Source organism: Antechinus flavipes, chromosome 5 (assembly GCF_016432865.1).
Source record: "Antechinus flavipes isolate AdamAnt ecotype Samford, QLD, Australia chromosome 5, AdamAnt_v2, whole genome shotgun sequence".
NCBI classification, from domain to species: Eukaryota; Metazoa; Chordata; class Mammalia; order Dasyuromorphia; family Dasyuridae; genus Antechinus; species Antechinus flavipes.
In genome coordinates this window covers 50,815,024-50,831,623 of record NC_067402.1, presented here as the reverse complement: position 1 = coordinate 50,831,623, position 16,600 = coordinate 50,815,024, and the positions used below count along the sequence as shown (strand labels likewise).

Genomic DNA, 16,600 nt, shown 5'->3' with positions numbered 1-16,600 from the left:
GTTCAAATTCTAAATGATTTCTGCTTTTATGATGTTCCTAGGGCCTCCATGCCAGAGAGAGCCAGCTTTGGCGCCATAGAGACTTGGATTCAGAGCCACATTTGTAATAAATTGGCTGAAGTCAGACTTTTTAGCACTTAAGACCAAGAAGGTGTTTATCTGTACTGATCGAAGTTTCCCCAATCTAGCATCCCTGATATCAAAGAATTACTGCTCCAGTTCCTATGATGAACAGCCAATGATCTCAATCACCTTCTTCTGATTGGCCTCTTACATTTCTGGTTCTTTTTTTTTTATTGTTCCTCTCTCCTCTTTCCAATCCCCTAAAATAGCTATTTTTCCAAGGTTTTGTCCCTGACCTTATTTCCTTTCCTCTCCTTTGGCAATCTCATTTACTCTCATGGCTTTTCTGATTACTTTGGTACAGATGTTTACAAACATCTAGCTCTAATCTCAGCTTTGAGCTCAATGTCCACTTCTCCAACTGTATCATGTACTTGAATGCCCACCTGGCACTGACAAAATTGAAAATATCTAGTACTGAGTTTAGTTGTCTTCCCCCTAAACCCGCTCCTTCCTCTTTCTGAGGTCATTATTTAGTCCACAAGTTCCCATAAATCATTCAGACTCCCTAGCCAAATTGTGAAAGTTATTTCAACCCCTTTTCTCTCTGTTATCCCTTCTGTTCAACTAGTTACCAAACACTGATGGTTCTGTCTTCATAAGTCCTGAATATTTACTTGCTTCAAAAACCCCTCCAGCTTAAGTCAGTAATAAACTCTTCCCTCTTCAGAACCCATAGACCATTTTATTGTGTTACTTCTCTAACACACATATTAGAGCATTTTAAAACAGAGTATTTAAAATTAAAAGGGATGTTAGAGATAATCCAGTCCAACTTATTCCTTTTGCAGATAGGGAATCTGAGGTTTTGAGATGGTGAAGGGCTTGTCCAAGGTCACACAGATAGTAAATGGCTAAATTAGGGTTTAAACTCCTCAGGGCAGCAGAATGGTACAATGCATAGAGTTCTGGGCCTGGAGTCAGAAAGACTGATCTTTCTGAGTTAAAATCCAGCTTCAGATATTTACTAGTTGTGTGATTCTGGAGGAGACAGTGAGACTTTGCACAGCCCTACCTCTCTTAAATCCAATTCATTTGCAAGTGAAAAACATCCCAATGTTGTTAGTCCTCTCTGAGAACAAAGGAGAAATAACCATCGAGGCAAATCACTTAACTATGTTTGCCTCAGTTTCCTCAGCTGTAAAATGAGGTGGAGAAGGAAATAGCAAACCTGTCCAGTATCTCCGTCAAGAGAACATTAAATGGGAAGCATGAAGAAGCAGACATGACTAAACAACAGCAATTCTAATCATTTGGCTTTTCCCAGAATGCTACTCTGCCTCTCCATTTATTACATATTTCTTTAAAAATATGGTCATCAGTGTAAGTTTCACACACACACACACCCCTCCCCCCGCTAGACTAATAAGTTCCATGAGGGCAGTATGTCTTATTTAAACTTTGTACTTTTCTCAACACCTAGCATAATGTCCTCTATGCAAACAATTGTAAAAAAAACTTTGTGAATGTGTAAGAAAATTTGTTAAAAAAAAAAAAACTTTGTGAATTGAACTAAATATTGTCACAGAAACAGGAAACTTTATCAGAGGGAAGGAAAAAAATCATGCACTCCGTGTCATCTTGTTAAAACTGAAAACTTAACAATTTGACTTCCATTTTTGAGGAAGTGTCCAGGCCAGCCCTCCTTTATTCCTCTTCTGGATCCATTGGCTCAATCAGCCAATCTTGATGAAAATGCTTCGGATGCCTCCTCACTCTGGAAGACCCTTCAATCCCTAAAGCCTCCTGCTCCCATTGGTGAGTTCTTCCTGAAAGGTGGCGCTTCCTTTTTGAGGGCACTGTGTCAGGCACTTGATGAATGCTTATTAACTGATGGCTTCGAGGAGGGTTTTTTGCCACCTTTCACATTAATATCATGCCCATGCTACTTTTGAATCAAAAAAGACCCTGTAAGTTTTTCATGAGAACCTGAACTTAGCTGCTTACACATTAGATCAAAGTGACAAGCATGACCATAGAGTGACCTTGCCTATTTTTGTTCTGCTTACTTGGGCATCACACCTGTAAGGTGCTTCTACAGATAGAATCAGTTATTGTTCTCCAAAAATACTGACCTGAAAGATCCCCTTAAACCCATTCCCACCATTGTATGCATCCTGTTACTGCTTTAGACTGTGAAAAAACATTTTTCTTGTATAGCAACTGTCTGATGATAAATAAGGAAATTACCTAACTGTGTTCTTTTTGCTTCTGTTATCACCTGCTTGCTTTGCTAATTACAATCCTATATAAACTCTGTGCCTCAGTTTCCCTGCACTGAATGCTTTGGAAACATATTCCCATTTGGTCAGCTAGCTTATTAAATTCTCCATTTTAAAATTAAATCAGTCTCTACTCACCTCAGTTTCCCTGATATTACACTACCAGTTTCAGAAACAGCGAACAATACAACGATAAATTACTAACCTTCTATTGAATGATGAAAATGTTTGCCCCATTTTGCAAAATGGTTAGATCCTCCTCCTGCCCACGGGAAGCAAATCAGCTTAAAACTTGCTTCGGGGTGTCTGTATAAGCAATTCACAACACGTTTTGTCCTGGGAGAGAGCATTAACAATATTAATTATCAAAGAAATCAAGATAATCACTTGTTTGTTAAACAGATTCCTCATATTGATCCAATTTCCCATGAGAAGATTTTATAAAGTACAAAATATCTGCTAGTCATCTTGACCCAGGTGTTATTGCTCATAAAAGCCAGTTCAGTTCCAACTTCTGTTTTTCATCAGCACTTGTTTCTCATGCCTGGAACTGGCATGAGGAACTGGAACTGCCCTCCCCCAACCCCACTCCATCTTCTTAGACTCCCTACTTTCCTTCAAAGCAAAGGTGCAGAGGACATCTCTTAGAAGAGTCTGTTTCTGATTCCCCTAGCTGATAATGCCTGCTTTCAAATCACTCCACATTTATTCTTATTTCCTTAAGCGGCAAACTGCAAACTCAAGGCTTAGTTCATTTTTTTTTTTTTTTATTTGTTCTTCTAGCAAGTAGCAGCTAGGTGGCAATGTGCAGCATTCTGGGCCTGAAGTCAAGTAGACTTGAGACCTCAGATATCTATTACATGTGTGATCCTGTTAAGCCATTTGATCCTTGTCTCTCTCAGTTCCCTCATCTATAAAATGGGGCACTAATAGCACCTCCTTCCTAAGGTTGTTGTAAGAATCGAACGAGATATTTACAAACAGCTTAGCACAGTGGCACATAGTGAATGCTAAAGAAATGTTAACTATTATTATTATTATGTTTTAGGCATTTAATTGTATATTGGTTATTGATTAATTTTAAAAAAGAATTATCATGATTTCAACTTTTGTTTTTAAATCAGAAGGAAATCCTTTAGACATTTAGCACATCTCCATCACCCCAAAATTAACTTGAGAGCAATAAATGAGTCAGAGCATATGTACGTTTTCAAGATTATCTCTTGTTCAATGAAACCATAATGAGAATCTATCTGACTTATTTCTAAATTTGTAAAAGGCAGTGAAGAATACTAGACTGGAAGTCAGGAGAGAGCAGGTGGACTCCTATTTACAACATCATCTAGTTTGACAGTGTGATTATGGCCAAAAGCGCTTCACTTCACCTTAGCTTATTCATCTGTAACATGGGGATAATATTTGCAGTCCCTATCTTATAACTGATATAAGGCTAAAATGAGACATATAAATCTTAGTCATTATTATTAATAGTTATTATTTTCCTATTATTGTCTCTCAATAATGAATGAACTAAGATCAGGTTTTGTCCATTTCCAGTTGAATCTATACTAAAGTTTAACTCAAGTATAACTTAGTTATACTAAACTAAATATTTGAGTTTTCTGAGTTTTGGCCTTTAGACTGTGAAATGATATTTCTAGGAAAGGGCAAAATAACATTGTTGTTCACTCTTTAGATCAGGAATCCTCATTTTATCAAGGAATGACATTTAAGCTGTTCTACCAATAATTTAAAGAGGATCTACACTGTTGGTTCTTAAGACTCTTGGTCCTACTGTTGTTGATCTATTATAATAGAACTTATATCATAACACATGGTGTAACAATTCAGCTCAATTCGGTAATAATTGCTTCCTTCATCCTAATTGTTTCTCCAGAGCCAGAATATGTGTTTGGCATGTAGAAAGTATTTAACAAAACCTAGTTGACTGATTAACTTAATTTTATGTAGAGAACATCAATAAAATGAATGAATGAATTAAGGGCCTACTATATACAAGGTCCTATCCTAGATGCTGGGTATATAAAGAAGAACAAAAGTAACCCCTGCCCATGAGGAGCTTATATGCTAGTAGAATAATATCAAACTGCTCATTTTGATTTGTTCATAGATAAATATTTTGGTTATCTAACTAGGATCAAATATAAACTCCTCTTGATGGCATTTAAAGACCTTTACAACCTGACCCCAATCTATCTTTCCAGGACTTCTATATTACTCTCTTTCATATACTCTAAGATCCCGTCCACCCCGCCTCACTGTTTTTCACATATGGTACTCCACTTCCCATTGTAGTGCATTTGCTTTCCTGGACTGTATTCTCTCCTCATTTCTCTCTCCTCTCCCTGCTTCTTAGAACATTCAATTTCCACCAAGTTCAAGCACCATTTTCTATACAGGCCTTTGCCGATTCCCCAGTTATTGGTGCCATTTCCTAAAAAATCAATAATTCTGAAAAAAGGAGGGAATTGAAGAATAACGTGTCATTCCCCTTCCCCTAAATACCTTCCACCCAACACACACACACACACACACACACACACACACACACACACACACACACTGTGATCTAATGACACTGATTTCCTCACTATGTCTTGCACAATGATACTACTCCATCTTCTGATTCCATGCATTTTTGCAAACTTTCTCTCAGGCCAGCAAGTATCTCCCTTCCCATCTTGACCCCCCCTCCAAATTTCTTGGTTTCCATCAAGTCTTAGGTAAAATCCCACTTTCTGCAAAAAGCCTTTCCTCTTCTTTCTTAATACTATTGCCTTCCTTTTGTAGATTATTTCTAACTTATTCTGTAGAGATCTTGTTTGTACATATCTGTGTGTCTCTTTTTTGTATATATACTGTCACCCCATTAGACTATAAGCTCCCTGAAAGCAGATTAATTTTTATCTTTCCTTATATCCCAAAAGAACAGCAAAAAGATCTAGTACATAGTAAGTGCTTAATAAGTGATTGACTATCCCTATCTCTGGACATGGTGGATTTCCACCAGCAGAATAGTAATTCTTTAGAGCAGAGGATGGTGTTTGTTCTGTTTCAGTACTTTACACATTACTGTTGAGTCATTTCAGTTATCTCTGATTCTTTGTGACTCCATTTGTGGTTTTCTTGGCAAAGATATTGGAGTGGTTTGCCATTTCCTTTCCCAGCTCATTTTACAGTTTTGAAGGCAAACAAGGTTAAATGACTTGCCCTATGTCACACAGCTGATAAGTGTCTGAGGCTAGATTTGAACACATGAGGATCAATTTTCTGATCCCAAACCCAGTGCTTTATCTACTGTGCCATCACCTTGCCCCACTTTACCCTTAGCAAGGGCTTCATAAATGCTTGTTAAACTGGATAGATTTGGATAAATATATTGTCTTACCCTTACCCTTTCTTTTGAGCACTTTCATCATCTTTGAAACTATTGAACAATTTACTTCAAAATCAATTCAAGTGGTAAAATTTCACGTAAAGCAAATACACATTCCAGGTATTTTGATAATATTCTGGACTGTTCAACCTGACTCCTTGGCACAGAATATTGTGATGAGGTTATTTAAATCTATCATTGGCATCTAGAAGAAATAACTTTGAAAGAAATACATCTTTGAAGTAACTGGGGTAGAAATGCTTTATGCATATGAAAAGAACAAGCAATAGTTCTGAGTACAAGGAGATCTTAATTCATGATGGTGACCTACCCCATTTCCTCAACTGATTTGTTGCTCGCCATGCTATACAGAATCGAAGGTCAGAGTAATGGCCACTTGATACCACAAGTATCTCTGTCTCTCACTTTTAACACTTCAAACACGATTGAACAGATGAAACACTCTTCTGGATGCTCTTACCATCGCTTCAACACCTACAAGAATGAGAAGTAGGTTAGAAACTACATTAAAAGTAACTACATTACTATTTTTCATAGCTAGCTTCTGTTTTGACATCACCTTCATTTCCAGTTATATCCCTTTGCCTATCCACAGACAGCTAGCTATCCCCTGCAATGAAAAAAAAAAAGAGATAGCATTTCAGCTAAATTAATATGACCAACTAAAGTTTGACAACATATGTAATATTTCACATACATACTCCTCCTTCTGTTTATTTTCTTCTTTCTTCTTCAGGGCCAAGCTTGAACATTATAATTATACAAGATTCATTTTCTTTTTTTGTTGTTATTATGTTCGTTCTCCATTCATTCTTGGAACTATTGTGTACAGTGTTTAATATCAGTCTATGTCAGTTCAAACAAGTCTTCTTCCCATCTCACTCTCCTCCCTGTCACTCCATGATGACACTAATCGACATATATACCTAAAGGAAGTCAATTGTGTAACTGACTTCCATTATGGAAGCTACATTTCTGACATAGACCATTGTATCTTTCTACTGGCATTTAATATTATATCTCATCAAAAATTCTTAGATGTGTGTCTAGAGAAAGAAAAATGTAAAACTTTTCAAATCAAAAATCTAAACTCCCTTGTAGCCAAATGCCTTGGAAAATGCTCAAATTCTCAAATGGAACAAGAAGAGGCCAGTCTTGAGTTATGAATATTCCAATCTAAATTATATATTTCTAGCCTCTCAATTTTCCAGTTCTTCCAGTTTCTTTATTTTCAAATTTACAACAAAAGCAAATTAAAAAAAAAAAAACAGAATTGGGGTGATGTTGTGGATAGAAAGGTAGCTGCAGTCAGGAAGGTCTTCTTTCAAGTGTGGCTTCTTAATTTTGCTTAGATTGTACCATCCGGACAAGTCACTAATATTTATATTGACTCTGCCTAAACATGAATAATTCATATTTATCCAATTATTTAAATCTGACATGGTTCCTGTTTTGTTTTGTTTTTAGCATATATACTTCCAGGTATTTTATACTTTCTAGTAATATTTTAAATGAGTTATCTCTTATTATCTCTTCTTGTAAAGTTCATTTGTGATATATAAGAATGTTGGTGAATTATATTGTTTGCAAAAAGAGATACTTTTGTTATCGCCTTCTTTATTTTGATTCCTTCTATTTCTTTTTCTTCTCTTATTGCTATTGTTAGGATTTCCAATACAATATTGATCAATATTGATGACAAGGGCATCCTTGTTTCACTTCTGATTTTACTAGGAAGGCTTATAGCTTATGCCTCTGATAAATAATGTTCTCTGATGGTTTTAATTTAAGAAAAATCCATTTATTCATATATTTTCAAAAGGAGTTTGGTAGGATAGGATCCCCCTTTTGCTTATTATTCCAAATAACATATAATATCAGAATAAATTGATCTTTAAATCTTTAATATAATTTACTTGTGAATCCACCTGGTCCTAAAGCTTTTTTCTTAAGATGTTCACTTATGGCCTATTCTGCTTTTTAAAATTATCAGACAGATGCTTTCCAAATGGGAAAATAATTTTACTTTATTTGCCATTATCAATACAATTTATGTGTAAAATTCTTAATCCTTAGTTAACAAATCCTTAATCCAATTTTGAGAATTTATTACTAAAACATATTCAAAGTCTGAATTTCTCTGATAAATGAATCTGAAAGCCAGTTATATACATATGTATATTGTAGACAAAACAGTCTAATCCTGTTGCTTTTCTCAACATTTATTGTTCCATTTAGCTGGAAAATGTTCACATTATATCTTTATTACTTTATCTAATCATTTCCTTCCTTGGAGGATGTTGTCCCTATATTATAATTTGACCACAAATATAGGCTAAAATTATAAGATGTTCATACTTGCATCCTATTATAGTAACGCAGAGATGTTCCACTATCAATCTATTATTTAATAAATTTAGTATTGTACTTATAAAACTTCTTGATTATAGAAATTTGCTTTAAAAGAAAAAAAAGAAGAGGGGAGAGACATAGTTATAACATAAGCCTTAGCTCTTGTTTGATTTCAAGAATGGATTCAGATACAATTCATCATATAGTCATAGGGCAATCATATAGTTATAGGGCAAGGCTCAGAATTAAATAGTGGGAATTTTCCTTTTCAGAAAAGAAATAGCACAAAGGGGAAATGGAGTTGGAAGGATCCTATCCAGGTTGTGCCTAAGTTGTCCCCAAACTTTTCCCAGATACAGACAACAGACATCCACCTTTAGCAGTTCCCAGATTGCAACACATGCAATTTTCTACTATTGACTTCATGACAGTTCATAAAACTTTCCCTCGCTATAATCAAAGCTCAAAATAATAGTAAATTATAGTCCCAGGAATTTTACCTTTAGTAGCAAATTTCACTAACCACAATTTAGCAATTGAATATCTTTCCTGTTTCTCTAACAATTAACATTTTATTAATCTTTTACTCATAAATTAAAACTATCCATATTCTGGGGCTTCAGACATACAGTAAATACCTAATAGTTGACTCATCATTAATATGTGGAAGCTATATCTTTAAACCACCCTATACTCTTTGATAACAGCTAAGACTTTCAAATGAAAATTTACTGTCATGGTAAATATTATTTTAATCTGTTTTTATAACAAAATATATCTCATTAAATATTAATATTTTCTAAGTATCTATTTTTTAATTACATTCTTTTAAAAGCTCAATTAATGTATAACAGCATTCAGATTAAAAAGGGAAGTTTTCTCTAATAGCATTTCTATTATAATGATCTTTCAAATTTCACCATATAAGAGAATTTAGAAATACAATTTTAGAAACACAAACATTATCATATGTTTAAAACATGAAACAAAACTTTAGGTGACATCAATTGCATTTCCAAATTATCACATATAAAAATCTTTGATTTCAATAATTTTGGCATTTTAAAATTACTATGCAATTACCAGGTATGGAACAATTACATTCAATTAAAGAAATAATAATAATATAGTGTTCAGCATATGCCAGGGTTAACAAAAAGAGGGAAAGGATCTCTGACCTAGGGGAGTTACAAGGAACACTTTCAGAGATGCAGGGTGTCGGGGACAAAAGGCACAAGGAAAAGGGTTCCCTTTAGGTCAAATGACATAGTGATCTATAATTTGTGGAGCAGATCACATCCTAGTAAATAACTAGGGGCTTTGGGACCAGAATAAAGGGATAAAAGGCACTAATCCCTTCAACAAAAAGGAAGAAGAGGAATGGTATTATTAGTAATTCCTCACAATTGAGAAATAGTCATGACTGGTGGAGGGAAGTGGGAAAGGCTGAGAGGTTTACTGAATATCTCCCTCCTTGTGCCATCTCTTCTACTAAACTTCCCTGAAGCCATGCCATGATGAGTGATTAGGTTATAGAAGTCTCTCAACACTTTCTGAGGCACTTTTCACTTTTTTCAGCATCTACTCTAATCTTCATTTTGCATTCTATCTTCTAGTAACCAGGGATTTGTGTTTGTTTTACAGTAAAAACAACCCCTATCTTGCATCTCTTGTTGATTAAAGAGACCATACTTTCCTTTTCTAATAAGGCAAAAGGGATGTAGGGAGAGACAGGATGTTACAAGGAAAAAATTTCTTTTTAACATTATTAAGATCTTTCTCACTGATATGATCCTCCTCCAATATGATGATTGCTGTAATCTCAAGGAGGGACCCCATAGCAGAATGTTGCCAATAAAAAAGTTTAATTTGTTTAGAGATGGGCAGGCAAAGATTATAAACAAAACAGGATAAGGCTGAAATGTTAAAGAAGAGATTGGTTTACCTATTTTTTTTTCTTTCTTCATTTTGGGATTAATTTCAAACTAGCTACCTTCTTTCATTTTTCTATAACAATGAAACGATATGTCTTATTCTTCAGGAGAAATATCTAAATACCATTTTACTTATTAAAAACTTTATAAAATTTAATCCTAATTTTACTTAACACAAATTCTACAGAGTGGTACCCCAAAACTTACTAAGATATTTCAGAAAGGAGTGAGTTCCTAGAATTACTCTAAAGTCTTAGGAGCTCTCTCCTGCAATTTTAAAATGATTACTCTCCAAACTTCTCAATCTACCAAGGGAATAAAAGCAATTACACAGATAATGTCCAGCAAATAATCTATTCAAACTGACCAGCACAAAAGTCGGCCCTGAGTATCTGAACATCTAACTACTTGCACTGGACTTGCACCCAGGCTCTGGAACTCAGCTCAGTACTGAGCAGTAAACCAAAACTTTAACCAAAACCACAATGATGTGTGCATGATGCTCTATAGCTACTCCTCCCTTTGTCTGATATCTATAATTACCATGCAACTTTTACCTGGTCTTTGTGGGGATCCACTGAATAGTCTGGACACTATCCTAGACTACATAGCAGGAATCAGAGATCCACTGAATTGTCTGGCAGCCACCTGTGACAGCTTCTATGTAAGTAATCCAGATGATCAGTAAACAACTTTTATAATCATACTGGAGCTATGGGTAGGACCTAAATCTCCTGATGTCCCCTTCAGTGTATTTCCACTTTACAGGAATATGGGATGATAAATCCAGTGCTGAAAGACAATAGTGATGGCCATAGTTCATCTAGCAGCAGATATGTGAATGTTGAATGTTATGATGTTAACGCTGTGTTTATGTTGAATATTGAAGAGTTATTTGGGTAGCCAGATGACAAAGTATATAGAATGAAGAGGACTTGAATTCAAATCTGAATAGTAGTCATGTGATTCTGAGTAAGTTATTTAAGCCTCTATTTGCCTCAGTTTCCTTATCTGTAAAATTGGGATAATGTTTAGCACCTAGCTTCCAGGATCAAATGAGATGATATTTGGAAAGCATAGTACAAATTTTTAAAGTTCTATAAATGCTAACTGTTATTTATTTGTTATTTATATGAATAGGTGAGAGTTCCCAAATTTAAGATGGACAACTAACAAAGCAAAGAACATTCTTTGAACTTACAAACACACAGGGTGGTTAGTATTATGCCAAGTTTTGCTTGAAACATTACTAAGATTCTCTAAATCAGCAAGTGCTTCTGAAAGTGGCTGATCTTTATATGTTGCTATGGGAAAAAATGAAAAAAAATAGAAATCATAGTTGAAAATCATGTTAAACAACTAATAACCTCAAATAGGTATTTATTTAAGTGCCAGGAATCATCAAGAAACTTGCTTCAAGTTTCCATTGAAAACCATCCTTATGTCAGGTTACCTCCAAAAATTAGTTCCTGATTTGTGTTGTTGTTGAGGCAATTGGGGTTAAGTAACTTATCAAGGGTCACACTGCTAGGAAGTGTGAAGTATTAAGTGTCTGAGATCACATTTGAACTCAGGTCCTCCTGACTTGAGGCTGGTGCTCTATCTACTGCATCACCTAGCTACCCCTCCCCCCCCCAAAAAAATTAGTTTTTAATAAGTCTAGGTAAGGTAAAAGCTATATGGACAAAACCTGCTTGTGTGACCAGCAGCAAATCACTTAAAGTTTCAGTGCCTTATCTGAAGAATTATCTGAATACAAATTTTCTTTTTTTCTTCCTTCCTTTTTCCCTTTTTTCCTTCCTTCCTTCCTTCTTTCTTCCTTTTTTTTCTTTCCTTCCTTCCTCCCTTTTTTCCTTCCTTCTTTCCTTCCTTTCTTCCTTCCTTCCTTCCTCACCCCATTTGAGATTTTCTTGGCAAAAATACTGGAGAGGTTTGTCAATTCCTTCTCCAGGTCATTTTATAGATGAGAAAATTGAAGCAAACAGGTAAAAAGTGTCTCATTCAGAATCACCCAGCTAGTAAGTATCTGAGGATAGATATGAACCCAGAAAGATGAGTCTTCCTGATTCCAGGCTTGGCACTCTATCCACTGTGCCACCTATAAATTATAACTGTGTCAGTGCAGGGAATTTCCTTCCCATGGATTCCTATACCAATAAAATCACAGGGTTAGACAAAAATAAAACTGGCATTTGCCTTTTTAGTCTTTTTCTTATCCTTTCTCTTCACTTACTTCCTATTCTAGTCAACCTGGCCTCCTAGCTGTTCCATTGATGGTTTTTTGCACGTATATCCTCTATGTCTGGATGCTCTTCACATCTTAGTTTCTTATTTTAAATCCTTGCACAGGGGCCATTTCCTGCATGAGGCTTTTTCTAGCCTCCCCAGTAGCGAGGGCTCTCTTTATGAAGTTACTTTGTATTTACTTCTCTATTCTAATCTCCTATGGTACAAAACCAAGTGAACAAATATTCCTAGGACACCAAGAGAGTAGCTGGAGCCAGGAATCCTGATTCCTGTTACAACTTTCATTTTGAAAACATGGAATAACAATTGGGCCTTTTCTAAAAGGCCCCAAAAGAGCTCAGACATCCCAGGAAATGAATTGCAGTTGAGAAACAATAATATTATTGAACAGGAAAATTTCTAACATTTTGATGGTCATAGAATATGCAGTTGCCTACATACATAAGACTACATACACACACAAACATATCATTCTTGACCTACATATAGGCTACACACACATACAAAATCATACTCAGATTACACATAGGTCATATATAAACCACATATATGACCTATATATAAGCTGAGTAGGATTTTCCTTCTAATTGGAATGTGCTGTTGAAAATATTGCATCTTTTCAGGAAATGAGAGTTCCTTAACAGCAGAGACAATTTTAATCTTTACAATTCCAATGACTAGTCTAGTGTCTTACACACAAGAGGTGTAATGAACTCACCACTCTATAAGCTTTAAGGGAAAATGGAGTGGGGTTTTTTTGGGAAAAAAAATAGAAGGATATCAAGAAAAAAAAAGGAAAAAAGAACTGAATAGGGGGAAGGGCATCATAACCTTGGTTAAGAAGTTAGAAGGTAGAATAAAGTGACACAGAATAAAGGTGGAGTGGAACCTTTAGCACCAAGTAATTGATATATTCTTTTGCTAAAGAGGGAAAACTGGACTTTTCAGGAAGAAGCAATTGCTTATCTTCCAGGTATAAGTAAATGATTTTTAAAAAAATGACCCTTAGCAGTTTATTTGTCTGGGGCATAAGTCTACATCTGAGAAAAACAGTTGTTAAATAAAGTCTGTCTCAACAAGTTCACTTATCTGGGGCCACAAATCTGCTCAGAATTCTAAGAGAAGCAGTTATTAAAGTGATATCTGACTCACAGTTCTGAAATAGCTCATGTACATTTGAATGTGACAAGCTGTAGAATCCTAGAGGGAAAACACAATATGATTTAGTGATGTATAGATGAAGAATTGAAGAACTTCTAGGTTGACAATTTAAAAAAATATTTTATGTTATTTGACATATTTTATATCATATATTTATATTCATTACATATTTATACTATAACTGTCCCATAATTATAAGACAAATATAATTTACTGATCAGAGACAGAAGATAAGATTTGGTTAGTAATTATAAGGGTAGGGTCATTTGCAGGGAGGACTCTGAGTTTAAACCTAGAAATATAATAGAAGTAAAGAGATTGATTTCACAATTATTTTAAAGAAATTGTAATTTTCTTTCTATATAATTGCACCTGTAATTACTGATAGATAGGAAAGAAGAAAACTCCTGCAAAAGAATGTGTCAGAGAGAATTTTGCTAACTTTAAGATAAAGATTATCTTCTCTTTCTAAAAGAACACAATATCACTTCAACTGAATCAATTAAAAAAACACATTTATTAAATGTCTACTACGTGCCAGGCACTGTGCTAAGCTAAAATATGGCATTTGCAAAACCTGAAGATGGAAATGATGGATATAACAATGAGGAATAAGTTCAGTTGAGCAGAGGAATAGCTCTGCAGCAGAGAATCAGAGAAGTAACTCAGAATCACCTGCCCAATCAATTCAGTGTTAACAATTGAACCTGTCTGTTCAACACAAGAAGCTATATTAGTTTTAAAAAAATGTTTATGGATATGTTCTGAGATTAAAAGAAACCACCAAGTTTATAGCTTTAGCGTTGGGAGTAATGCTAAGCAAAATAGTTTTTCCTTACTTATGTGCCTCCTTGTAAGCTTTTGTAAATGTGTATTCACTGTTGCTGCAAGATACTAACTGTATTGATGGAAAAATAAAGTTTATTTATTGAGTATCATGTACTTATTATTTTTATGTCTGCCTTAAATTAGTACCTGGGGTGTTATTATTATTATTATTATTATTATTCTTTTCTTCTTGTTGTTTAAGTAAATAGCTGTGTTTAAGGTAGAACATATTATTGTGAATATCTATTTGTGTAAATGGAAACACATTAGCAGTAGTGGAGAGTTATGGTAGTAAACAAGAGGGGCATATCATCCACAATAGGTTTGCACTATGACTCTGAAAAAATTTGAATATATCACATGGTAGTCCTTCTCTGGGAACCCAAGAAGGCAAGTTGGGGTAAGTGATCCAGTCCAGAGAATGATTTTGGGGTCTTTGCTAGAGGCATGTCACACAAGTATTAGTCGAGAAATAATAATATGCATATCATCCATGAAGTGTTAGAGGAAGAAAAACTGAGTTGTGATTGTTGCAACAATAGCTACTTAATAGTAACACAAGATGTTATCTTCCTGGGGCGTTTGTCTTAGATGAGACTGGGAACCTTCTAAGATTTGTTGCATTTGATTATGAATGAGTACATTTAAGAGAATTCACAAAAAGACAAATAAAACTATGGGAGTCTACAAAATCTTAGTAGGGATCATAAAATATAGGGAAAGAAATTAAAAGTGGAAGACTTTACGTCAGGGACCCTTTTGGCAGGCTGGTGAAGCTAGAATTATGATGTTTATGGATGCCTTCTTCAAACAATGTTTTTAAAGCCATCTAATAAAACACATAAGGAAACCACTTATATTGAAATGCAATCATCAGAATGCATGTTCAGTTTATGAGAAATGGCTCAGTTCCCCCAATAACTCCTAAAAGATACACATAAGAACCTGTATACAATACAAGATAGAATTTAAGAAGTATGAGAACAGGTTCAAAGTTCTCTCTGTGTTGGTTAAGTGGAGAGAGCAATTCTTTTCAATAATCCTTTAGATATGTGTGTGTTAAAAACAACAATCTGCTTAAGGCATTGCCTTTATTGCCAAATCATTTCTCTGCCCCCCTCCAAGAAATAGTTAATAAGCAAATAAAAGATGGCTATATGGAAAGCCCCTTGAAGACATGGTAAGTATCCCTAATTTAAAGTCCACACCTTGTCTTGTACATAGATTTATTAATTGGTAAATATTTTTCATTGAATTGATTGTAGCCTGCTGATTTAGAAGAGATCTATGAAAACATACTCTAAATGCCAGCTCCTAGGTCTTTTGTTGTCACTGCAAACACAGCTTCCTTGAACTGATTAAATAGATTTAATCCTATTATAAAGTTTCCTTTCACTCTATTGGGGGGGTGGGAAGGGAGTGCCAGATAATGACTGTTCTACAAAGTACCATCTGTTCCAGTGCCTATGGAGGGAGAGATAACCTTCAAGGCATTTAAACTTGCTAAGTTGCCAGGGCCCTAGGCCTTTAAAGGGTATAGGACTGTCATGGGAAATGTGTTTATATAAAGAAAAGATTTGAATGCTATTTTACTATACTTTTCTCAAACTTTAAATAGGAAGAAAATTCTTTTGAGAATATGCTGCATTGCCTCTGATCTGATTCTCATCACCAGTTAAGCTCCTTTAAATAGCACACAGGAAATCATCCCCATAGGCTGGAGTGAAATATTGCAATATTGGTAATCCAATTGGGATAACTAATTCCTTCTGTGGAGTTGTTTTTTAATTAATCATAAATGAGGAGGAGGACACAAAATCTATGAGTGAATTTATCAAAGTTACTATTCAACATATTGGGGAACAAATTGATTATGATATGAATTTCATGTTTGCTTATGCATGATTTCTTTCCCAAATACTACTGGATGAATAAGAAAATGGTACCCAGCTGAACAGATTTGCATAAGAAAACATACAATATACATAAACATGCACCTCAAATATCTATCACCTATCTCAGTTCACCCTGTATGTGAGCCTACAAGATTGTTTCATTATTTTGTAGCATTTGTAAATATGTGGGTATGTATATATAAATGCATAAATATATATATGTATGTGTGTATAGCACTTCTAATTCAATATACCAAACAAGTCTAAATATCATTATTCAAAATGCCAACTGGTGAATGCAAAAATAAAGCTATAAGTATTAAGGAGAAGCTTGAAATAATAAAATATCTTAAAAGAAATAATAGAGCTTGTGATATATCATGAACAATAGGCACAAAGAAATTTATATTATGGAACTAG

The 16,600-nt window shown here is 34.8% G+C and overlaps 1 protein-coding gene across 1 annotated transcript in view; it reads right to left on the bottom strand.

Moving 5' to 3' along the window:
* Nucleotides 1–16,600, bottom strand: part of OLAH (oleoyl-ACP hydrolase) — a 57,039-nt gene that overhangs the window by 23,609 nt on the left and 16,830 nt on the right. The window contains exons 2-3 of the mRNA XM_052001648.1: nucleotides 6,074–6,237; nucleotides 2,551–2,681 (exon numbers count right to left, since the gene is read on the bottom strand). Of these exons, the coding sequence (XP_051857608.1) occupies nucleotides 2,551–2,681; nucleotides 6,074–6,105 (163 nt within the window). The 5' untranslated portion in view covers nucleotides 6,106–6,237. The remainder of the gene's footprint in view (nucleotides 1–2,550; nucleotides 2,682–6,073; nucleotides 6,238–16,600) is intronic.